Source organism: Corythoichthys intestinalis, chromosome 11 (genome assembly GCF_030265065.1).
Source record: "Corythoichthys intestinalis isolate RoL2023-P3 chromosome 11, ASM3026506v1, whole genome shotgun sequence".
Lineage (NCBI taxonomy): Eukaryota > Metazoa > Chordata > Actinopteri > Syngnathiformes > Syngnathidae > Corythoichthys > Corythoichthys intestinalis.
Genome location: NC_080405.1, coordinates 56,029,912 through 56,056,372, shown reverse-complemented (window position 1 = coordinate 56,056,372; position 26,461 = coordinate 56,029,912). Strand labels below are relative to the sequence as shown.

The 26,461-nt window shown below is 39.0% G+C and overlaps 1 protein-coding gene across 6 annotated transcripts in view; it reads left to right on the top strand.

Annotated features, from left to right (window-relative positions):
- The window catches only part of glra1 (glycine receptor, alpha 1), a 133,454-nt gene that overhangs the window by 56,140 nt on the left and 50,853 nt on the right, over positions 1-26,461 (top strand). For all 6 annotated transcript variants that reach the window (XM_057849697.1, XM_057849695.1, XM_057849694.1 and 3 more), the window contains 2 exons: positions 13,619-13,686; positions 20,789-21,012. In XM_057849697.1, coding sequence (XP_057705680.1) covers positions 13,619-13,686; positions 20,789-21,012 — 292 coding nt within the window. The remainder of the gene's footprint in view (positions 1-13,618; positions 13,687-20,788; positions 21,013-26,461) is intronic.

The window sequence follows — 26,461 nt, the reverse complement described above, 5'->3', positions numbered from 1 at the left end:
TGGCATTTTGGGTCACTTCCTGTTGATTTGGGGGCGTTTCAGGGTCACTTCCTGTTGATTGTGCGCCATTTTGGGGTCACCTCCTTTTAATATCGGGTCACTTCCTGTTAATATGGTTGCATTTTGGCATCACTTTCTGTTGATATCGTGTCACCTGTTGATTTGTGTGCATTTCTGGGTCACTTCGTGTTGATATTTGGTCACTTCTTGTTGATTGGACGGCATTTCGGGTTTCACTTCCTGTTGGTATCGGGTCACTTTCTGTTGATTTGGGGGCATTTTTTTGATCACTTCCTGTTGATTTGTGTGCATTTCTGGGTCACTTCCTGTTGGTATTTGGTCACTTCTTGTTGATTGGATGGCATTTTGGGTCACTTCCTGTTGATTTGGGGGCGTTTCAGGGTCACTTCCTGTTGATTGTGCGCCATTTTGGGGTCACCTCCTTTTAATATCGTGTCACTTCCTGTTAATATGGTTGCATTTTGGCATCACTTTCTGTTGATATCGTGTCACCTGTTGATTTGTGTGCATTTCTGGGTCACTTCGTGTTGATATTTGGTCACTTCTTGTTGATTGGACGGCATTTCGGGTTTCACTTCCTGTTGGTATCGGGTCACTTTCTGTTGATTTGGGGGCATTTTTTTGATCACTTCCTGTTGATTTGGGGGCATTTCTGGGTCACTTCCTGTTGGTTTTGGGTCACTTCTTGTTGATTGGAAAGCATTTTGGGGGCACTTCCTGTTGATTGAGTGCATTTCTGGGTCACTTCCTATGAATTGTGCGGCATTTTGGGTTCACTTCCTGTTAATATCGGGACACTTCCTGTTGATATGGTGGCTCTTCGACATCACTTCCTGTTGATATCGGGTCACCTCCTGTGGATTTGTGTGCATTTACAGGTCACTTCCTGTTAATTTTAGGTTACTGACTCAAATGCCTCAAGAAAGCCCTGAACTGAAGAGGAAGTGACTCAAAATCAGGTTTTACTCTTGATTTACTTGACTTACAGGTCACTTCCTGTTGAATTTAGGTTCCTGAAAAAGAACAATGCCCCCAAATGAATAGGAAGTTACACAAAATTTAGAGAAAGTAACCTGTAAATACCCTAAATTGACCAGTAAGTGACCTGCAAATGCCCACAAGACACACTCTGGTTTCAGCGTAATTGACGGCGCTAGACGTCCAATCCAGTCAAATTGAATTAAATTTCTAGTGCCGTCAATAGCAGCTAGTGAGCTAAGGTAGACGCTATTCTAATGGAAGGTTTTGCTAGCAACCTTTTGGTTCGTTTTATTTTTTTAAACAGTGACACCTTTTCAAAACGAGTAATCGATTCTTGGCGGGAGCATATCGCTAACTTTTTGAGCTACCAAGTATTGAGATACATGAGCTTTTATATACCCCCTAGAATCTATCACCTATATATCTATAGCGCTGATGTCGGTTGGCAGTCGCGAAAGCTGTTTTGGCGGACGGGAAACAAACAAAAGCCCAAAGACGTCGGCTCGTTAAAAGCAGAAGAAGCAGAATTTGTGTGCTTTAATGAGGATTCTGCTCCCTCATGAAATATTCATGATCCTTAGCGTTTACCTTTATTGAGCTAATACCCCGCATTCGCTGTGAGCGTTAACAGCTCTCAGCTGAAACTTGGACGTCAAGTCCCCACGAGATGCAAAGATGGACGCTCTTTGTCGCAGCTAATCAATAATCTTTTCCTCCCTTTTCTTTTGAAATGAAGACATTTGAGGTAGGCGCGTGTGCCGCAGGAGCGTTTTATTGTGGTCGTTGACTGGATGTGACAGCTAGCAATAAACACTTCAAGCTGTTTTAGCGCACTGCAGCACTGAACATAAGGGCTAACTTTTTTAGCTTAAGTAAAACGACATGGAGGTAATGCAGTTTCCAGAGGAGTTGCGTTGGGATGGTTTGGGTCAAAACCCGGACGTGGGAGGAGTTCGGCGAGGCCATGGAAAACGACTTCCGGACGGCTTCGAGGAAATTCTGGTCCACCATCCGGCGCCTGAGGAGGGGAAAGCAGTGTACCATTAACACTGTGTATGGTGAAGATGGTGTACTGCTGACCTCGACTCGGGACGTCGTGAGCCGGTGGGGAGAATACTTCGAGGCCCTCCTCAATTCCACCGACACGCCTCCCTTTGAGGAAGCAGAGTCTGGGGACTCCGTGGTGGGCTCTTCGATCTCTGGGGTTGAAGTCACCTAGGCGGTTGGAAAGCTCCTCGGTGGCAAGGCTCCGGGGGTAGATGAGATCCGCCCGGAGTTCCTGAAGGCTCTGGATGTTGTAGGGGTGTTGTAGCTGACACGTCTTTACAACATCGCGTGGACATCGGGGACAGTGCCTCTGGATTGGCAGACCGGGGTGGTGGTCCCCCTTTTTAAGAAGGGGGACCGGAGGGTGTGTTCCAATTATAGAGGGATCACACTCCTCAGCCTCCCCGGTAAAGTCTATTCAGGGGTGCTGGAGAGGAGAGTCCGCCGAGAAGTCGAATCTCGGATTCAGGAGGAGCAGTGTGGTTTTCGTCCCCGCCGTGGAACAGTGGACCAGCTCTACACCCTCGGCAGGGTCCTCGAGGGTGCAGGGGAGTTCGCCCGATCAGTCTACGTGTTTTGTGGATCTGGAGAAGGCGTTCGACCGTGTGCCTCGGGGAGTCCTGTGGGGGGTGCTCCGGGAGTACGGGGTACCGAGCCCCTTGGTAAGGGCTGTTCGGTCCCGGTACGACCGGTGTCAGAGTTTGGTCCGCATTGCCGGCAGTAAGTCGAATTCGTTCCCAGTGAGGGTTGGACTCCGCCAAGGCTGCCCTTTGTCACCGATTTTGTTCATAATTTTTATGGACAGAATTTCTAGGCGCAGCCGAAGCGTTGAGGGGGTCCGGTTTGGTGACCTCAGCATTGAATCTCTGCTTTTTGCAGATGATTTAGTGCTGTTGGCTTCATCAAGCCGTGACCTCCAACTCTCACTGGAGCGGTTCGCAGCTGAGTGTGAAGCGGTTGGGATGAAGATCAGCACCTCCAAATCCGAGACCATGGTCCTCAGTCGGAAAAGGGTGGAGTGCCCTCTCCGGGTCGGGGATGAGATCCTACCCCAAGTGGAGGAGTTCAAGTATCTTGGGATCTTGTTCACGAGTGACGGTAGGAGGGAGCGGGAGATCGACAGGCGAATCGGTGCGGCGTCTGCAGTAATGCGGACTCTGCGCCGTTCCGTAGTGGTGAAGAAGGAGCTGAGCCAAAAGGCAAAGCTCTCGATTTACCAGTCGATCTACGTTCCTACCCTCACCTATGGTCACGAGCTTTGGGTCGTGACCGAAAGAACAAGATCCCGGATACAAGCGGCCGAAATGAGTTTCCTCCGCAGGGTGTCCGGGCTCTCCCTTAGAGATAGGGTGAGAAGCTCGGTCATCCGGGAAGGACTCGGCGTCGAGCCGCTACTCCTCCGCGTAGAGAGGAGCCAGCTGAGGTGGCTCGGGCATCTGGTTCGGATGTCTCCCGGACGCCTCCCTGGAGAGGTGTTCCGGGCATGTCCCACCGGCGGGAGGCCCCGGGGACGACCCAGGACACGCTGGAGAGACTATGTCTCTCGACTGGCCTGGGAACGCCTTGGGATCCCGCCGGAGGAGCTGGTTGAAGTGGCTGGGGAGAGGGAAGTCTGAGCTTCCCTGTTAAAGCTGCTGCCCCCGCGACCCGATCCCGGAACAAGCGGAAGATAATGGATGGATGGATGGATGGTTTGGGTCACTTTATGGGCATTTACAAGTCACTTCCTGTTGATATCGAGTCACTTCCTGTTGATTTGGGGGCATGTATGGGGCACTTCCTGTTAATTTGGGGGCATTTTTTGATCACTTTCTGTTGATTTGGGGACATTTTGGGTCACTTCCTGTTGTTTTTGAGTCACTTCTTGTTGATTGGACAGCATTTTGGGGTCACTCCCTGTTGATTGAGTGAATTTCTGGGTCACTTCATATTGAGCGGCATTTTGGGGTCACTTCCTGTTAATATCGGGTCACTTCCTGTTGATATGGTGGCACTTCGGCATTACTCCCTGTTGATATCGAGTCACCTCCTGTTGATTTGTGTGCATTTCTGGGTCACTTCCTATTAATTTTGCGGCATTTTGGGGTCACTTCCTGTTAATATCGGGTCACTTCCTGTTGATATAGTGGCACTTCGGCATCACTTCCTGTTAATATCGGGTCACTTCCTGTTGATATGCTGGCACTTCGGCATCACTTCCTGTTGATTTGTGTGCATTCCTGGGTCACTTCCTATTGTTTTTGAGTCACTTCTTGTTGATTGGACAGCATTTTGGGGTCACTCCCTGTTGATTGAGTGAATTTCTGGGTCACTTCATATTGAGCGGCATTTTGGGGTCACTTCCTGTTAATATCGGGTCACTTCCTGTTGATATGGTGGCACTTCGGCATTACTCCCTGTTGATATCGAGTCACCTCCTGTTGATTTGTGTGCATTTCTGGGTCACTTCCTATTAATTGTGCGGCATTTTGGGGTCACTTCCTGTTAATATCGGGTCACTTCCTGTTGATATAGTGGCACTTCGGCATCACTTCCTGTTAATATCGGGTCACTTCCTGTTGATATGCTGACACTTCGGCATCACTTCCTGTTGATTTGTGTGCATTCCTGGGTCACTTCCTATTGTTTTTGAGTCACTTCTTGTTGATTGGACAGCATTTTGGGGTCACTCCCTGTTGATTGAGTGCATTTCTGGGTCACTTCCTATTGAGCGGCATTTTGGGGTCACTTCCTGTTAATATCGGGTCACTTCCTGTTGATATTGTGGCACTTCGGGATTACTCCCTGTTGATATCGAGTCACCTCCTGTTGATTTGTGTGCATTTCTGGGTCACTTCCTATTAATTGTGCGGCATTTTGGGGTCACTTCCTGTTAATATCGGGTCACTTCCTGTTGATATAGTGGCACTTCGGCATCACTTCCTGTTAATATTGGGTCACTTCCTGTTGATATGCTGGCACTTCGGCATCACTTCCTGTTGATTTGTGTGCATTCCTGGGTCACTTCCTATTGGAATTGGGTCACTTCTTGTTGATTGGACGGCATTTCAGGGTCACTTCCTGTTGGTGTTGGGTCACTTCTTGTTGATTGGACTGCATTTTGGTGTCACTTCCTGTTGATTGAGTGCAGTTCTGGGTCACTTCCTGTTGATTTTGCGCCATTTTGGAGTCACTTCCTGTTGATTTTGCGCCATTTTGGGGTCACTTCCTGTTGATATCGGGTCACTTCCTGTTGATTTGGGGGCATTTATGGGTCACTTCCTGTTGATATCAGGTCACTTGCTGTTTATTGGGCGCCATTTCGGGTTTCACTTCCTGTTGAAGGGGGCATTTTTTGATCACTTCCTGTTGGTATTGGGTCACTTCTTGTTGATTGGACAGCAGTTTGGGGTCACTTCCTGTTGATTGAGTGCATTTCTGGGTCACTTCCTGTTGATTGCGCGCCATTTTGGGGTCACTTGCTTTTGATATGGTGGCACTTCCTGTTGATATGGTGGCACTTCGGCATCACTTCCTGTTGATATTGGGTCACCTGGTGATTTGTGTGCATTTCTGGGTCACTTCCTATTGGTATTGGGTCACCTCTTGTGGATTGGATGGCACTTTAGGGTCACCTGTTGATATCAGGTATCTTCCTGTTTATTTGGGTGCTTTTTGCATCACTTCCTGTTGATATCGGGTCACTTCCTGTTGATTTGGGGGCATTTCGGGTTTCAGTTCCGGTCGAAGGGGGCATTTTTTGATCACTTCCTGTTGGTATTGGGTCACTTCTTGTTGATTGGACGGCATTTTGGAGTCACTTCCTGTTGATTGAGTGCATTTCTGGGTCACTTCCTGTTTACTGTAATGCTTGCTAGATCATAAATTAGCTGCTTCTTTAAAACCTGATGTTGCTTTACTGTGTGTTATAGGTATAACTGTGCCAGAAAGAAGTTTCTTCATGCTAGCTAGATAGTAAATATCCATAAATTATCAGGCTTTTTTAGGCTAAACATCGTTTAGCCTAAAAAATTCACTGTTTATTGTTTATTTACCGTTTTCATTCATGATAGCTAGATCGTAAATTAGCTGCTTCTGAAAAACCTGTTGTTGTTGTGGTTGTTTTACTCTGTGTTAAAGGTATAACTGTGCCAAAAAGCAGTTTTTTCATGCTAGCTAGATCGTAAATTAGCTGCTTCTGTAAAACTTGTTGTTTTACTGTGTTTTATAGGTATAAATGTGCCAAAAAGCAGTTTTTTCATGCTAGCTAGATCGTAAATTACCTTCTTTTGTAAAACCTGTTGTTGTTGATGTTGTTTTACTGCGTGTTATAGGTATAACGGTGCCAGAAAGCAGTTTCTTCATGCTAGCTAGAGCGTAAATATCCATAAATTAGCTGCTTCTCTTAAAAATGTGAACGAAAAGCCAAAAACTAGCGTCTTTTAGCCTGAAAAATTCACTGTTTATTGTTTATTTACTGTTTTTCATTCACGAAAGCTAGATTGTAAATTAGCTGCTTCTGTAAAACCTGTTGTTGTTGTTTTACTTTGTGTTATAGGTATAACTGCCAAAAAGCAGTTTTTTCATGCTAGCTAGATCGCAAATTAGCTGCTTCTGTAAAACCTGATGTTGTTTTACTCTGTGTTATAGGTATAATTGTGCCAGAAAGAAGTTTCTTCATGCTAGCTAGATCGTAAATATCCATAAATTAGCTGCTTCTCTTAAAACTCAGCGAAAAGCCAAAAACTAGCATCTTTTAGCCTGAAAAATTCACTGTTTATTGTTTATTTACTGTTTTCATTCATGATAGCTAGATCGTAAATTAGCTGCTTCTGTAAAACCTGTTGTTGTTGTTGTTGTTTTACTCTGTGTTATAGGTATAACTGTGTCAACAAGCAGTTTTTTCATGCTAGCTAGATCGTAAATTAGCTGCTTGTGTAAAACCTGATGTTGTTTTACTGTGTGTTATAGGTATAACTGTGCCAGAAAGAAGTTTCTTCATGCTAGCTAGATCGTAAATATCCATAAATTAGCTGCTTCTCTTAAAAACGTGAACGAAAAGCCAAAAACTAGCGTCTTTTAGCCTGAAAAATTCACTGTTTATTGTTTATTTACCGTTTTTATGTTGCATACCAAAACACAAACATCCCATTTAGCTAGCTAGCTCGCTAGCCTTGAGTCACGCCATTCACGCGCGCCTTTACACCATCCCTCCCCTTTAAACGGACCACCGATGGATACGCTCGCTATTCTCTATCTCTCTCACAGAAAGCCCCTGCGGGGATGCGCACACGCTGACAGGGAGAGTAATTGGCCATCAAAGTAATCCGGAATCCTCAGTTCAGCCCGCCTGTGGAATTAGACGGCGACTTGCAGTGGGATATTAAGCGAACGCGTGCGTGCGTGTGTGTATGTGTGTGTGTTTGCCCAAAGCCCGCTGTGACCAGAAGGCAAATAAATCCCATAAATAATAAAAGTACAACAAACAAATGCTGCTTGTTTAGAGCTTGGAGTCAACGCGGCGAGCGCCATGTTTGTACAGGCGACTAATGCATTTGCCATTATTTACAAGACACACTATAAACAGTTCATCACCTTTTGAGTTTGTCTTTTTTGTCCCTTTATTTACTTCCATTGTTTTTTTTTTTTTTTAACTGTTTGACTCACCGACACCGATCTGACACAAAAACGACCGGAATTCGAATGTGACGCAGGACGCTGAGGGGCACAAACGTTCTATGCAGTTTTTGCTAAAAATGTACAGTTCGGCCACAAGTTGCCAAAAACATAGCCATTCATTTGTAATGGGCAAAGTTTCCCATTGATTTACACTGGCTCAATTCGCACACCATTCATTTTAAAGGCACAAAAACTTCCATTCACTCAATCAACAGGAAGTGACCCAAACCTGAACAGGAAGTGACCCGATATCTACAGGAAGTAACTACTAAAATGCCCTCAAATCAACAGGAAGTGAACCAAAAATGAACAGGAAGTGACCCTAAAATGCCTCCAAATCAGCAAGATGTGACCCTTATAGTCTATCACCCTATATCAACAGGATGTGACCCAATATGATCAGGAAGTGTACCCAAAATACCCCCAAACCATTGGGAAGTGACCCGATATCTACAGGAAGTAACTCTATAATGCCCACCTATCAACAGGAAGTGACCCGATATGAACAGGAAATGCCCTGAAAAGCCCCAACGTTAACAGGAAGTGACCTGATATCTACAAGAGGTGAACTTAGAATGCCTCAAAATCAACAGGAAGTGAGCCCAAAACGCCCCCAAACGACAGGAAGTGAACTTATATTAACAGGAAGTGACCCCCAAACACCCCTAAATCAACAGGAAGTGACCAAATATGATCAGGAAGTGTACCCAAAATACCCCCAAACCATTGGGAAGTGACCCAATATCTACAGGAAGTAACTCTATGATGCCCTCAAATCAACAGGAAGTGAACCAATATGAACAGGAAGTGCCCCGAAAAGCCCCAAAGTTAACAGGAAGTGACCTGATATCTGCAATAGGTGAACTAGAATGCCTCAAAATCAACAGGAAGTGAGCCCAAAACGCCCCCCAAACAACAGGAAGTGGACTGATATCAACCGGAAGTGACCCCCAAATCAACAGGAAGTGACCAAATATGAACAGTAAGTGTACCCAAAATACCCCCAAACCATTGGGAAGTGACTCGACATCTACAGGAAGTAACTCTATAATGCCCTCATATCAGCAGGAAGACCCGATATGAACAGGAAGTGCCCTGAAAAGCCCAAAAGTTAACAAGAAGTGACCTCATATCTGCAAGAGGTGAACCCAGAACGCCTCAAAATCATCAGGAAGTGAGCCCAAAACGCCCCCCCAAACAACAGGATGTGAACTGATATCAACAGGAAGTGACCCCAAACACCCCCAAATCAACAGGAAGTGACCAAATATGAACGGTAAGTGTACCCAAACTACCCCCAAACCATTGGGAAGTGACCTGATATATCTACAGGACGCAACTCTATAATGCCCTCAAATCAACAGGAAGTGAATCGATATGAACAGGAAGTGCCCTGAAAAGCCCAAAATTTAACAGGAAGTGACCTGATATCTACAAGAGGTGAACCTAGAATGCCTCAAAATCAACAGGAAGTGAGCCCAAAACGCCCTCCCATCAACAGGAAGTGAACTGATATCAACAGGAAGTGACCCCCAAAACCCCCCAGATCAACAGGAAGTGAAACGATATCAACAGGAAGCAATCCCGAAATGTCCCCAGATCAATAGGAAGTGATCTAATATCAACAGGAAGTAAACTAAGAGAAACAGGAAATGACCCAAACGTGCACCCAAATCAACAGGAAGTGACCTGATATCAACAAGAAGTGACCCTGAAATGCCTCAAAATCAACAAGAAGTGACCTGCTTTCAACAGGAAGCAACTCTGAAATGCCCCCAGATCAACAGGAAGTGACCCGATATCAATAGGAAGTGACCCTGTAACTCACCCAAATCAACAGAAAGTAAGCCAATATGTACAGGTGAACCCCAAATGCCCCACTATAAACAGGAAGTGACCGTTTAGCTACAGGAAGTCCGAGTTGCCTCAAAATCAACAGGAAGTGACTCAATATGTACAGGAAGTAAACTCGAAATATCCCCAAATCAACAAGAAGTGGTCCCGAAAACTCCCCATATTAACAGGAAGTGACCGAAAATGAACACGAAGCGAACCTGAAATGCCTTAAAATAAACAGGAAGTGACCTAATATGAACAGGAAGTGACCCTGGAATGCCTCAAAATCAAGTGACCCAATATTTACAGGAAGTGAACTCAAAATGCATCCAAATCAACAGGTCACCCTGAAATCCCCCCATATCAACAGGAAGTGACCCAATATGAACAGGAAGTGAACGCAAAATGCCCCCAATGTAAACAGGAAGTGACCCTATATCGACTTGAAGTCCGAGTTGCCTCAAACCCAGCAGGAAGGAACCCAATATGTACAGGAAATGAACCCGAAATGCCCCCAAATGAACAGGAAGTGACCCAATATGAACTGGAAGTGAAGCCGAAATTCCTCAATATAAACAGGAAGTGACCCGTTATCTACAGGAAGTCAGAGAGGCCTCAAAATCAACGGGAAGTGCTAGTAGTGATCAATGATAACATCTTAGTCTGTTTTGGTTTGTCTTCTTTTTTCCAGTAATGTTGGTTCTGGTGGGGCCTCTTCTGCCCCCTGGATTATAGGAGGACTAACTTTGATATGTTTTTTCCTGTACTGAGTTTATTTGATGTTTTCGTCTATTACTTTGCACTTTAATAAGAGCTGCTTTTCTCTGTTGTACCGAACCGTTATGTTACACCCATATTGAACAGTACTTTTATTTTGAAACGTCCTTTCGATACTGGAGGCGAGACCACGGAGCGCGGTGATGTTTATGTAGGAGGAAGTTTGACTTTGAAGCAAATTTATCGGCGTCCTTCCTTGTCACATGACATGGATTTTTCATCTTTGCTCATATTTCAACGAGATGGCGGCGCCGCCTGAAGGACGATAAAACACTGCGATTGACCTCTGCGGGCGTGCCCGCGGAAGTCGCGCTGGCTGATGAGCTCTACTTGGGATGGAAGGTGGAGGTACATGAGGGATGTAATGATAACTTCCTGTTGATTTGGTGTCACTTCCTGTTGGTTTTGGGTCACGGGCTCGCTTTGTCCCATCGGCCATGTCGGCACTCAATAACCAATGATGTGGCTTTGTATTCATGTTGGTGATGACAGACTGCGAAAATGAATTTCCCCATTGAACAATAAAGGCTACCGCTCTATCAATCTATACATCTATCTTTACGTCTATACATTATCTATACATCTTTCGATACATATATTTATACAAAAATCGATATACTTCTATCTATACATCTCTGCATCTATACATCTATGCATCAACTGTATTCATCCTTATATACATGTCGTCACATCCATACATCCCTCTATTGATCTATACATCTATCTATACATATCTCTCTTTACATCTATCGATACATCTATCGATCCATACGTCTATAAGTCTAGCTTTACGTCTATGTATCTACACAGCTATACATCTCTCTACCTATCTGTATATTTCTCGATACATCTAACTCTGTCTATACATGTGTATCTATACAGCTATCTATACGTGTATCTTTTATACATACAGTATATACATCTTTCTATCTATACATCTATATACATATATCTATATACATCTTTCTATCTATAGACATCTATCTAGCTATACGTCTATGTATCTACACATCTATACATCTCTGTACCTATCTGTACATTTCTCGATACATCTGTCTGTGTCTATACATGTGTCTATCTACGTATACAGCTATATATACATCTATCTTTTCATACAGTATGTACATCTTTTTATCTATACATCTATATACATTATATATATATATCTATACATCTACCTATAAATCTATACATCTCTCTACCTATATATCTGTGTCTATGCATGTATCTATACAGCTATCTATACATCTATCTATTCATACATACAGTATATACATCTTTCTATCTATACATCTATATACATATATCGATATACATCTATCTATCTTTACATACATATATACATCCATCTATGATATCTATCAATATGTCCATCTATACATCAATCTTATCTAGCTATACATCCATCTATATGTTTATTTATCTATACATCTCTATACATCTATCTATAGTATCTATCAATAAGTCCATCTATACATCAATCTTATCTAGCTATACATCCATCTATACGTTCATCTATCTATACATCTCTATACATCTATCTATAGTATCAATACGTCCATCTATCTATACATCTATGTTATCTAGCTATACATCTATCTAGCTATAGCAACAATCTATACGCTTATGTATACAGCTATCTAAACACCTATTTTTCTATAGTATCAATACGTCCACTTATCTATATATTAGGGCTGTCAAACGATTAAAATTTTTAATCGAGTTAATTACAGCTTAAAAATGAATTAATCGTAATTAATCGCAATTCAAACCATCTATAAAATATGCCATATTTTTCTCTAAATTATTGTTGGAATGGAAAGATAAGACACAAGACGGATATATACATTCAACATATGGTATATAAGTACTGTATTTGTTTATTATACCAATAAATCAACAAGATGGCATTACCATTATAAACATTCTGTTAAAGGGATCCATGGATAGAAAGACTTGTAGTTCTTAAAAGATAAATGTTAGTACAAGTTATAGAAATTTTATATTAAAACCCGTCTTAATGTTTTCGTTTTATTAAAATTTGTAAAATTTTCAAGCATCATTGTTGATGTCAATAATTACACCATGCTCACTCATGGTGTAACACATAAAATCAGTTGGACCCAAGTGCCAGCAGAGGGCGCCAAACACCAAAAAACAAGTAACAAGCGAACATTAAACTGCGCTGTCATTTTAATCTGAGCGGGGCATGTGAGTTAATTGCGTCAAATATTTTAACGTGATAGTTTTAAAAAACGAATTACCGCCCGTTAACGCGATAATTTTGACAGCCCTAATATATATCTATCTAATCTACATAGCTATACATCTATCTATCTATGGTATCTAACAATTTATACGCCTATCTGTCTATACAGCTACCTGTCTACACATGTATCTTTCTATAGTATCAATACACCCGCCTATCTATATATCTATCTCTTATCTAGCTATACATCTATCTATCTATAGTATCTAACAATCTATACGCCTGTCTATACAGCTATAAATCTACACATCTATATGTATCTTTATACATCTATCTATATGCATATATCTACCTATAGTATCCATAGTATCTATCAATAGGTCCATCTATCTATACATCAATCTATGTTATCTATCTATAGCGTCTGACAAACTATACGTCTATCTATACAGCTATGTACACATCTATCTTGCTATAGTATCTATCAATACGTCCATCTATCTGTACATCTGTCTTATCTAGCTATACATCTATCTATAGCATCTAACAATCTATACATCTATCCATCTATACAGCTATCTATCTACACATCTATCCATACATACAGTATACGTATATCTAACTATGCATGTCTATACATATATACATCTATTCATCTCTTTACATCTATATATCTATCTATACGTCTAAACGTCTAGCTATACAGTACATCTATCCATTTACCCATACATCTATACATCTGTCTATCTATTTATAGTATCTATCTATTCTATCTATTTTTCTTCCTTGTTAACTTATTGGGCACCATTGACGTTGCTAGATATCCAATCCATTTTGACTGGGATGCGGCAAATGAACGAATGTAACCGCGGACACCAGAGTGAGCCAAGTGCAGTAGGGCATGTACTCGATCTCGCCAGTGTCGAAATAAAAGCGTGTGATTTTGTGTGTAAAGTATGAATGAGCTACATTATATGCAGCCATTTTTCAAATGCAGTATGAAACACTGCCGTTGACGGCGAGAGAAGTCTGTTCGTATGGATCGGAACTGTTCATTCTCTGATGCGCTCTCTCAATCTTTGTCCTCAGGTCCGCCCGTCAACGTCACCTGCAACATCTTCATCAACAGTTTTGGCTCCATTGCTGAGACCACAATGGCAAGTACCTTTGTTGACTTTGATTGGATATTAAAAGAATTTCTATATAACACTTGAATGTAAAAGTTCAACGTATTACTATGAAGAGTATTGCAAAATCACATTTACTCATGCATAAACATGTGATACCAACTGTACAATGTCTCATGCCAAGAACGGATCTCTTCTCCCCTTTTTTTAATGTTTTAACGTGATCCATTATCACATTATTACATGATAATTACCACCATTTAATATGATACTTTATCACACAAAAATCACGTGTTTCACATGGTAGTTTTCACGTTTTTACATGATAATTATCACATTTATACATGGTAATTATGATATTTTTACATGAGAGTTATGTTTTTACGGGAGAAAATGGATGAAATTATCACGTTATTACATTGTTTTATCACATTTTTAAATGATGATTATCACATTTTTACATTATAGTATCACGTTTTTGCATGATATTTGTTACGTTTTTACCTGATAGTATCACGATTTAACATGATAATGATCGTTTTCACATATCACGTTTTCACATGATAAATATCACGTTTTTACATGATAGTGTCACATTTTTACATGATAATTATCATGTAATTACATGATCGTAACTGTGTTATTACTGGAGAAAATGAAATGCTGGAATTATCCATTTTTACATGAAAATTATCACATTTTTCGTGACTGTTAGCACGTTTTTACATGATAATTATCATGTTTTTACATGATAGTATCACGATTTAACATGATAATGATCATTTTCACATATCACGTTTTCACATGATAAATATCGCGTTTTTACATGATAGTGTCACATTTTTACATAATAATTATCATGTAATTACATGATCGTAATTGTGTTATTACTGGAGAAAATGAAAGGCTGGAATTATCCCATTTTTACATGAAAATTATCACGTTTTTCGTGATCGTTAGCACGTTTTTACATGATAATTATCATGTTTTTACGTGATATTATCACAATTGAACATGATAATGACCGTTTTCACATATCACGTTTTCACATGATAAATATCACGTTTTCACATGATAGTGTCACATTTTTACATGATAATTATCATGTAATTTTATGATCGTAATTGTGTTATTACTGGAGAAAATGAAAGGCTGGAATTATCCTATTTTTACATGAAAATTATCATTTTTTGGGATCGTTAGCACGTTTTTACATGATATTTATCATGTTTTTACATGATAGTATCACGATTTAACATTATAATGATCGTTTTCACATAACACATTTTCACATGATAAATTTTACGTTATTACATGATAGTGTCACATTTGTACATGAGGATTATCATGTAGTTACATGATCGTAATCGTGTTATTACTGGAGAAAATAAAAGGCTGGAATTATCCCATTTTTAAATGAAAATCACGTTTTTTGTCATTGTTAGTACGTTTTTACATGATAATTACCATGTTTTTACATGATAGTATCACAATTTTACATGATAGTATCACATTTTATGTGTTAATGATCATGTTTTTACATGATAGTTTCAGCTTTTGACATAATTATCACATTTTTATATGATAGTATCACAATTTTTACATGATGATTTGGATTTTTACATGACTGTAATTGTGTTATTACTGGAGTAATAATTATAATAATAATAATACATTTGCATGATAATGTCATATTTTTGTGGCTGTGGCAGCAATACGCTTCCATAAATAACAGATGAATAACTGAGTATCAACATTTTTGCACTCAGATATGGTATCCGGATACAGCATTTCAATATCCATACTTGGATACTTTTCCATACTTTTGACAACATAATTTGCATCTATTTAGAAATTGAGGAGAATTGCCCTGGAATGATATTCGCCAAAATGATTGCGCCTCATTGAAGCCGCCGCCTCTTCTTTTAAAGCACGCTTACACGTCACCTTGGCGCCCATTTGCGCCCCCCGAAGGACTATATTGACGCTGCGTCATTACACGGAAATTCCATTAGTGCCCGTTAGAAGTGAGAAGTGTGCATACAAGTGTGCACACATTGGATTCTCTTTTAATGACGCAACACTTGAAAAAAAAAAAAAAAAATCATAGAAAATTCAATTAAAAAATATTTTCAAATATTTTTTAAAAATTAGATTATAATAATTATATAATAATAATAATTTTATATTTTTGGATGATATATATCTAAAAAAAAAAAAATAGATTTGAAAAAAAAATAAATTAAAAACTTAAGTGCCATTAAGAGCTTCATTGCTATTAAAAAAAAAATACAAAAATTCATTTAAAAATTTAATTTCTTTTAATTATTAAATTTAAAATAAGTGCCATTGACAGCTTCCTGCAATTTCAAAGAAAAAACAGAAAATTAAACGGTTTTTAAAAATATTTGTAATTATTAAATACAGAAAAATAAGTGCCATTGACAGCTTCTTTGCTATTTAAAAACATAATGAACATAGAAAAAATATTTTAAATTTTTAAAAATATTTTTTTTTAAATTAAGAAATTAATAAAAATAATAAATAAGTTTTTAAAATAATATATACATATATGTATATATTGAATTTGAAAAGCTCATTACTAATTAAAATAATAAAAAACATACATAAAACATAAAAAATATTTATTAAAAATTAAATTTAAAAAAGTCCCATTGAGTGCTTCACTGCTATTTAAACAAAAATAATAAAAAGAACAAGAAAAATAAATTTAACAAATATTTTTAAATTTAAATTTTTAAAAATACTTAATAAATTATTTTTTTAAATTAAATTTAAAAATAAAGGTGCCATTGACAGCTTCATTGCTATTTAAAACAAAATTCACCCCCCCCCAAAAAAACAGAAAATTGAATTTAAAACATATTTAAAAATTAGATTAGAAAATTATAAAAAAAATATAAATATTATAATGTATGTTTTTCACATAATTTTCCTTTTTTTTCACATTTTCATTGCTATTTAAAAAATGAATTAAAAAATATTTTAAAATCTCAAGTATTATCAAATCCCCCCAAAAAATTAAGTGCCATTGACAGCTTTATTGCTGAAAGAAAAATTGAAATCATTCAATTAATAAAAATCTTTGAACGTTTTTTTATTATTAAGTTAAAAATATAAATTAAAAAAAATTAAACAATGAGACATTTTTTTTTTTAATTTGCAAAAAAGATTCATTAAAAACTAAATTAAAGAAACTTATCAAATCCTAAAACTCCTGCTCCATATGGATTGGACGTATATTGCCGTCAATGGCAGCCAGTGAGCGACGTAGACCTCGACTTGAATGACAATGCAGCCTGTGGTGTGTTTGTGTGTTTCGCGTGTTTGTGTGAACAAAAGAACAGTTGCTAATCCGCGCCAGCAGATTAGAAAGAAAAACAACAAAGTACGGAAATAATCGGATTTATCACTTTTTATCCCCGCGCTAAATCCATTTAGCAGATCCCGCGACAACAAGCGTGTGTTACATATCTGCTTTCTGTCCTTAATTGATTTCGACGCCACATCAGCATACGGTGGGATGAAAAAGTATCTGAACCTTTTGGAATTTCTCACATTTCTGCATAAAATCGCCATCAAATGGGATCTGAGCTTTGTCAAAATCACACAGATGAAAATACAGTGTCTGCTTTAACTAAAACCATCCAAACATTTATAGGTTTTCATATTTCAATGAGGATAGCATGCAAACAATGACAGAAAGAGGATAAAATAAGTAAGTGAACCCTCTGCCTAAGGAGACTTAAAGAGCAACTGAAACCCATTTTTACCAAACATTTTAAGTCAGGTGCGTGCCCAATCACTGATGAGTAGTTTGAAGCTGCCTTGCCCACTATAAAACACACACCTGGTAAGATTATCCGAGCTGTCTGAAGACCTGCGATCATGTATTGTTGATTCGTATAAAGCTGGGAAAGGATACAAAACCAGTCTGGATGTTCATCAATTGACAGTCAGAGAAGTTGTCTACAAATGGAGAGAGTTTGGCACTGTTGCTTCTCTCCTAAGGAGGGGCAATCCACCAAAGATGCAGTTCAGCGCAGAATACTCAGAGAGGTAAAAAAAGAACCCTAGCATGTCTGCTAAAGACTTACAGAAATCACTGGCACAGTCCAATATCTCAACTATATGTAAAACTATGGCCAAGAATGGTGTCCATGGGAGGACTCCACGGAGGAAGCCGCTGCTGTTTAAAAAAAAACAAACAAAAAAAACATTGTTGCTCATTTACAAAAAGGCACTTGGACACTCCACAGAAGTTATGGCAAATTATTTTGTGGATTGATGAAACCAAAGTTGAATTATTGGGAGTATCACACAAAATCATGTGTGAAGGAAAAATGGAAAAGCTCACCAACATCAACACCTCATCCCCACCATTGTAGAGGGAGCATCATGATTTGGGGCTGTTTTGCTGCCTCAGGGCCTGGACAAGTTGCAATCATTAATGGAAGAATGAATTCAAATGTTTTGCAGGAAAACCTGTGACCGTCTGTTCGACAGTTGAAGCTAAAAGGATGGATGCTGCAACAAGACAATGATCCAAAACATAGAAGTAAAGCAACTTCAGAATTGGTTTCAGAAGAACAAAATACACGTTTTGGAGTGGCTAAGTAAAATTCCAGACTTGAACCCCATTGAGATGCTGTGGCATGATCTAAAGACGGCGATTCATGTTAGACAACCAAGAATCTGACTGAGCTACAGCAGTTTTATAGAGAAGAATGGGCCAGACTGATCTACAACTCCAGGAAGCGTCTGGTTGAAGTTATTGCTGCCAAAGATGGGGGCCACAAAATATTTAATGTGATGGTTCACGTACTTATTTTTCCCCTTTGTGTCATTGTTTGCATACTATCCTCATTGAAATTTAAAAACAACACAAAAAAAAATCCACTCCTTGAAGGCCAGTTGATGGGGGGGGGGGCCCGGGGGACTACCCTGGATCCCGGGAGGGTGACGATGGCTCTTTTGCTGGGCTGCGGGAGGAGGGATGGGCTGCACTACAAACCGCCGCCCGCCCTCCCTCCCTCCCCGGGCTGACTGGGTGGGGGCCGTGGCCCTGGGGTGGTGCCCGCGCGGGGGTCTCCCCTCGTCTGCGTGGCTGTTGTGTGTTTGGCGGGGCTCGTGTGCGGCTAGATGTGATTGGGCAACCTTGGGTAAAGGGCCCCAGTGCCGGGATTGGCAATGGGCCGGCGTAGGGTCGGTTGCCGGCGGGTTCACACTCACAAGGGATTCACGCTATAACTGGGTACTAGATCACAGAGCTGATTTGTGTACCCTCCAACCCTCCCGATCACTTAGCTTATTGACTCCCCCACCCCCCTGCCCTTCTTTCCCTGGTCAACAGGCCCCCCACATGGTGTCAACCGGAAATACATCTAGCTGACGATAGCACCAACATATTCATTGTTAGTGTAGGCGTTCAATGTATTTCTTGTTGTTGCTTGTGTTTCTTTTTTTTCATGTGGCATTTTTCCTTTGCCATGTGGCAAAATGGATTTTGCCATGGAAAAGTGGATTTTAACAAGTAGCATTTTTTTATATGTGGCAAAATGGATTTTGCCATGTGGCATTTTTTCTTTGTCATGTGGCAGAATGATTTTGCCATGTGACATTTTTTTTTTTTGCTATATGGCAAAGTGGACTTTTCCATGTGGGATTTTGTTACCATGTGGCAAAATTAATTTTTGCCATGAAGCAAAGTGGATTTTGAGAAGTAGCTTTTTTTTTTTTTTTTTGCCGTGTGGCAAAATTGATTTTGCCATGTGGCATTTTTTTTGTTGCTATGTGGCATTTGTTTTGCCATGTGGCAAAGTGGATTTTGACAAGTAACATTTTTTTGGTATGCGGCAAAATGTATTTTGGTTAGTGGCATTTTTTATGGGGGGATATGTGGCATTTTTTGGGAGTACATGTCAGTTTTGCAGGCCATGCACATCCATGCCATTGACGGCTATGCACATCCAAATTATTCATTCATTTTAAATGGCAGAAAAACATGTGTGGCTGTGATTTTTGACCCTACACTTTACATTCGAGCGCATTGACATTCAACTGGCACAAGTCAATGCGATGTAATACCCCCCCGCCCAGAAAAAATGCGACAAACCAAAATCCATTTTGCCACATACATAATAAATTGCCACATGTCAAGATCCTTGTTGCCAAATGGCAAAATAATGCCACGTGGCAAAATCCATTTTGCCACACGGCAAAAAAATGCCACATGGCAAAAACAATGTTGCCACATGGCAAAAAAAATGTCACATGGCAAAATCCCATTTTACCATACGTAAAAAAATGCCACATGGCAAAATCCATTTTGCCACATGGCAGAAAAAATGCCACGTGGCAAAAAAAAATGCCAGGTGGCAAAATCCATTTTGCCACATGTAAAAAAAAATGCCACATGGCAAATTCCCATTATGCCACATGTAAAAAAAATGCCACATGGCAAAAACAATTTTGCCACATGGGAAAGAAATGCCACATGGCAAAAAAATGCCACATGACAAAATTCAATTTTGCCGCATGGCAAAAAAAATGCCACATGGCTAAATCTATTGCCTCACATGGCAAATACCAATTTTGGTTCTCTGCCCTGTTGCAATTTTTTCCATCTGTGTGATTTTGACAAAGATCAGATCACATTTGATGGTGCTTTTTGGGTGTTCTTGTTGATTTTGGTTCCCTTCCTGTTAATTTTTCGTCATTTCCTGTTGATTTTGGGTCACTTCCTATTGATTTTTTTGGCATCCCAGCATCACTTCTGTTGGTGTTGTTTTTTTTGTTTTTTTTTTTTGGTCAACTGTTGATTTTGGGTCATCTCAAGGTCATTTCCTGTTGATTTTGGGTCACCTCCTGTTAAGTTTATGAGCATTTACAGGTTGTGTCCTGTTCAGTAACCCAAAATCAACAGGAAGTAACCCAGAAACACACCCAAAATCAACAGGAAGTGAATGAAAATCAACAGTGAAAGACATGAAACTGACAGACTGATTATTAAACCTTTTTTTGTTTGGACTTTTAAAAAATGCATTTAGATCCTTGTTACATATTTGTCAAAAAATGATGTAGAAATTGAAAGAAAATGTTTGTTTTTCAGGACTACCGGGTGAACATCTTCTTGAGGCAGCAGTGGAACGACCCGCGTCTGGCGTACAAAGAGTACCCGGACGACTCCTTGGACCTGGACCCGTCTATGTTGGACTCCATCTGGAAGCCCGACTTGTTTTTCGCCAACGAGAAGGGGGCCAACTTCCACGAGGTCACCACCGATAACAAGCTGCTACGCATCTCCAAGAATGGAAACGTGCTCTACAGCATACGGTGACTGCCGCGCAACACTCAAGTTTACCTTTCAAAATAATATGACTCAAAGTGAAAGTACAAGTAAAAAAGGTATTTGGTGACCAAAAAAAAAAATACTCAAGTAACATTGTAAGGAACTGCTTACAATGTCTGATGTCTTTTTTATTTATTTTTTTTGAACAATGGGATATTTTAGGAATGGGACCAGTTCATTTTGGGGTCATTTCCTGTTAATTTTCAAAATGAATAAGAAGTGACCAAAAATCAATTGAAAGTATCACGTAATTTCTTTAAAATTTAACTTCCTTTTGCTTTCGGGGCACTCCCTGTTTTTCCTGCCTGCATGTCCTAAAATGAACAGGAAGTGACCTGTAAATGCCCACAAAAGACTGGCTGTGAATGCTCTGGTTTCAGTGCCATTGACGGCTCTAGACGTCCAATCCAGTCAAAAGGAATTGGATGTCTGGCGCTGTCAATGGCGGCCAATGTTAGGCGATGAGTTCATTTAGGGGCATTTCATGTCATTTTCTGTTGATTTTCAATCACTTCCTTTTACTTTTGGGGGCGTTTAAGGGTCACTTTCTGTTGATTTTGGGGCATTTAGTGGATGATTTTGGGTTACTGAAAAGGAAGTGACTCAAGAAATGTTCCCAAATGAATAGGAAGCGACACAAACATTTCCTGTTGATTTTCGGTCACTTCATTTTCCTTTTTGGGCATTTAAAGGTCACTTCCTGTTAATTTTTAGTGAATGAAAAGGAAGAGACTCAAGAATGTCCCCAAATCAGTAGGAGGTGACTCAAAATCAACATTTCCTTTTGATTTTTGGTCACTTCCTGTTGATATTGGGGCATTTACAGCTCACTTCCTGTTGATTCTTGAAAAACAAGTGACTTGAGAATGGCCCCCAAATGAAGAGGAAGTGACTCAAAACCAACATTCCTTGTTGATTTTGACGGCTATGCACATCCAAATTATTCATTCATTTTAAATGGCAGAAAAACATGTGTGGCTGTGATTTTTGATCGTACACTTTACATTTGAGCACATTGACATTCAACTGGCACCCAAGTCAATGCGATGTAATAACCCCCACCACCCCCCACCCAGAAAAAATGCAACAAACCAAAATCAATTTTGCCACATACATAATAAATTGCCACATGTCAAGATCCTTTTTGCCAAATGGCAAAAAAATGCCACATGGCAAAATCCATTTTGCCACATGGCAAAATGCGATTTTGCAACATGTAAAAAAAAAAAATGCCACATGGCAAAAGCCATTTTGCCACATGGCAAAAAAAAATGTCACATGGTAAAAAAAAAATGCCACATGGCAAAATCCCATTTTGCCACATGTAAAAAAAAAAAAAAGCCAAATGGCAAAATCCATTTTGCCACATGGCAAAATGCGATTTTGCAACATGTAAAAAAAATGCCACATGGTAAAAGCTATTTTGCCACATGGCAAAAAAAATGTCACATGGTAAAAAAAAAAGCCACGTGGCAAAATCCCATTCTGCCATATGTAAAAAAAAAAAAGCCAAATGGCAAAAACAATTTTGCCACATGGCGAAAAAATGCCACATGGCAAAAAAATGCCACGTGACAAAATCCCATTTTACCACATGTAAAAAAATGCCACATGGCAAAATCCATTTTGCCACGTGTAAAAAAAAAAAATGCCACGTGGTAAAATCAATTTTGCCACATGTCAAAAAAAATGTCACATGGCAAAAAAAAAGCCACATGGCAAAATCGCATTTTGCCACATGTAAAAAAAAAAAAAAGCCAAATGGCAAAATCCATTTTGCCACATGGCAAAATGCGATTTTGCAACATGTAAAAAAAAATGCCACATGGTAAAAGCTATTTTGCCACATGGCAAAAAAAATGTCACATGGTAAAAAAAAATGCCACGTGGCAAAATCCCATTCTGCCATATGTAAAAAAAAAAAAGCCAAATGGCAAAAACAATTTTGCCACATGGCGAAAAAATGCCACATGGCAAAAAAATGCCACGTGGCAAAATCCCATTTTACCACATGTAAAAAAAATGCCACATGGCAAAATCCATTTTGCCACGTGTAAAAAAAAAAAATGCCACGTGGTAAAATCAATTTTGCCACATGTCAAAAAAAATGTCACATGGCAAAAAAAAAGCCACATGGCAAAATCGCATTTTGCCACATGTAAAAAAAAATCCCGCATGGCAAAATCCATTCTGCCACATGTCAAAAAAATGCCACATGGCAAAATCCATTTTGCCACATGGCAAAAAAAAATGCCACATGGCAAAATCCAATTTTGCCACATGTAAAAAAAAAAAGCCAAATGGCAAAAACAATTTTGCCACATTGCAAAAACAATATTGCCACATGGCAAAAAAATGCCACATGGCAAAATCCATTTTGCCACATGTAAAAAAAATGCCACATGGCAAAAAAAATGCCACATGACAAAATTCAATTTTGCCGCATGGATAGAACTAAATGTCTATATGCTGCCATAGCAGATTCATGGCACATTAAGCCCCCGAACTATTTTTAATTTGTCCGTTTTACCCTGAAAACCTCCGTTTACAGACGTCGCGCAACCGCTTTTGTTTTAACCCAGCAATAAAACAAAGGTAATTAATTATATTTATTATTTAAAATGTCTGTCGTTTTTAGCTTAGAATCATTCATTGATGTCTCATATTTCATTTTTTAAAAAATGACTTAAAAAAAATATTCACTCACATATTTTAAACTTTTAAACAAATTATGTCACAATGAAAAAAATGGCGTCTGTAAAAAAGTCACGGATATCTACCTCATAACTGTTGCTTAATTGTAATTTTTTTGTTAGTGTCACATTTTTTCCGATATGTTTGATGATGAATAAATGATCCAAACAAAAAAGGTTGAAAAAAACGTCTAAAAGGGAAAATATATGAAAAATAAAATCTCGACCACTCCTTGATGTCTGCGATTTCTGCATCGCGACCCTTGTTGTATTACCATGTTTCACACATAAAAAAAACCCAAAATCCAGCTTTGGCCATTCACAGCTGTGTCTTGACACTCAGTGATACATACTACGTGGAGTTTTTTGATGAAAACAAGATAAGGATGTGATAATATCTCATTAAAATCATGGCGTCTGTAATTCTGTTCTCACGTGCTCTCACCTCCAGATAGGGTTTTGCTTTTTAGAAAATATATTTTTTTGAAAAAATGCCCTCCTGCTCAAATTTTTTCTTCACCTAGAAAATTGAGATTTTAAGCTTTCCAATGATTTATAACACATGCATATCAGACAATTATGAAAGTTGGCTAAATTGGGGGTCTCAGAGCGGAACTTCAAGTCACCTGAGTGTTTTCCGCCATATGTATATTGAATTTAAAAAGATCATTACTATTTAAAAAATAAAAAACAGAAAAATGATTTTAAAAAAGTGCCATTCTCTGCTTCACTGCTATTTAAAAAATAATAATAAATAAATTAGGGCTGTCAAAATTAACGCGTTAACGCGCGGTAATTAATTTTTTAAATTAATCACGTTAAAATATTTGACACAATTAACGCACATGTCCCTCTCAGACAGTATTCTGCCTTTTGGTAAGTTTTACAGCAAGGCGTTTTGTGCTGTCTAACAGCGAACTCTTGTGGTCACTTTGCGACATGGTTTATTTTTTTCTTGCCAGTTCAATATGGCTGCGCGATGTCTCTGTTGTGCTTATATGATCCTTGGAAAAGATTTGTCCGTAAGTAAGGTTGTTGTAAAGAATGTACATATTATGTTAATAAGCGAAATGTTATATTTTTTGTATGAGACGCTTTTTGTTTATGTTTAGTCAACCTGTATAGCGTGCTAAGCTAACGTTGTTGCTAATGCAATGCTTGTTTACTTTTTTTTTTGTAGTTTTACGTAAACGGTCTAAAGAGGACAATGGTTTGAGGCCATTTTATTAATAAATCAGATGAAAAAGGAAGAAGTCTGATTATTAAGGCGTGGTTTACTAGCTGTCTAGCTTTGGAAAAAGTAGACGCTTCGGAGTGAGGACAGGATAGACAGATTTAAATGACAGTAGAGTGAAATGCCCACTACAGTCCTTATGTACCATATGTTGATTGTATATATCCATCTTGTATCTTATCTTTCCATTCCAACAATTTATTTTACAGAATATATATATAATTCACAGAGAAATAAGGCATATTTTATAGATGGTTTGAATTGCGATTAATTGCGATTAATTACGATTAATTAATTTTTAAGCTGTAATTAACTCGATTAAAAATTTTAATCGTTTGACAGCCCTAAAATAAATAAATAAATAAATAAACTTTAAAAATATTTATAAAAATTAAAAAAAAAAAAAACATCGTTGCTATTTAAAAAAAAAAAAAAAAATTAATTAAAAAAATATTTAATACATAATTTTTTTTAATTAAATTTAAAAATAAAAGTGCCATTGACAGCTTCATAGCTATTTAAAACAAAATTCACCCCCCCCCCCCCAAAAAACCTGAAAATTGAATTAAAAAAATATTTTAAAATGCACTCTTTTAAACTGATATATCGATTATTGGCAGGAGCATATCCGTAACTTTTCAGGCTACAAAATGTGGCGACACTTTGACACCCCCGCCTCAGCGTATACGTCACAATTCAAGTAGTTATTCATGTTTTGGCTGCCCCCTCCCAAGCTGTGTAAAGAATCGTTTGTAATCTGCACTCTATTGTCATGTCGAGAGCTCTCATAGCTCCTTCCCCTCCTCCTGGCGTCGGACACGATGATGGACGCCGCGCGCCACCGGAATACTAAGAAGCGCCGTAGATTACTAGCGAGGCGAAGCGATAAAAAGGAGCGGCTATAATTTCCGCAGCCTTGAATTGGATGTCGGCGAGACGCCGCGAAAAGAAAAGCGGCCGGTCCGACTCTGAGGCGTGAATAAGAATTCCGGCGTCAAGGTCTCTTTCAACAGGAAGCCGTAAAATTGGCTCTCAAAAGTCATTGACATTCACAAACGTCCTGCTAGGAACTTCCATAAAGTCATAAACCTGAACCCTCGAAATGTGTGTCATTTAAATGAAGGGACGTTGAATAAATAAAGAAATAAGGGCTGTCAAAATTATCGCGTTAACGGGCGGTAATTAATTTTTTAAATTAATCACGTTAAAATATTTGACGCAATTAACGCACATGCCCCGCTCAAACAGATTAAAATGACAGCACAGTGCAGTGCCAACTTGTTACTTGTGTTTTTGGGAGTTTTGCCGCCCTCTGCTGGCGCTTGGGTGCGACTGATTTTACGGGTTTAAGCACCCATGAGCATTGTGTAATTATTAGTGCTGCGACGATTAATCGATTAACTCGAGTATTCGATTTGAAGAAACAATTTGAATTAAATTTTGTTGCTTTGAGTATTCGTTTAATTAAAGTGGCGTTGTGATGGTTTATTTTGAAAGTGTTTACAT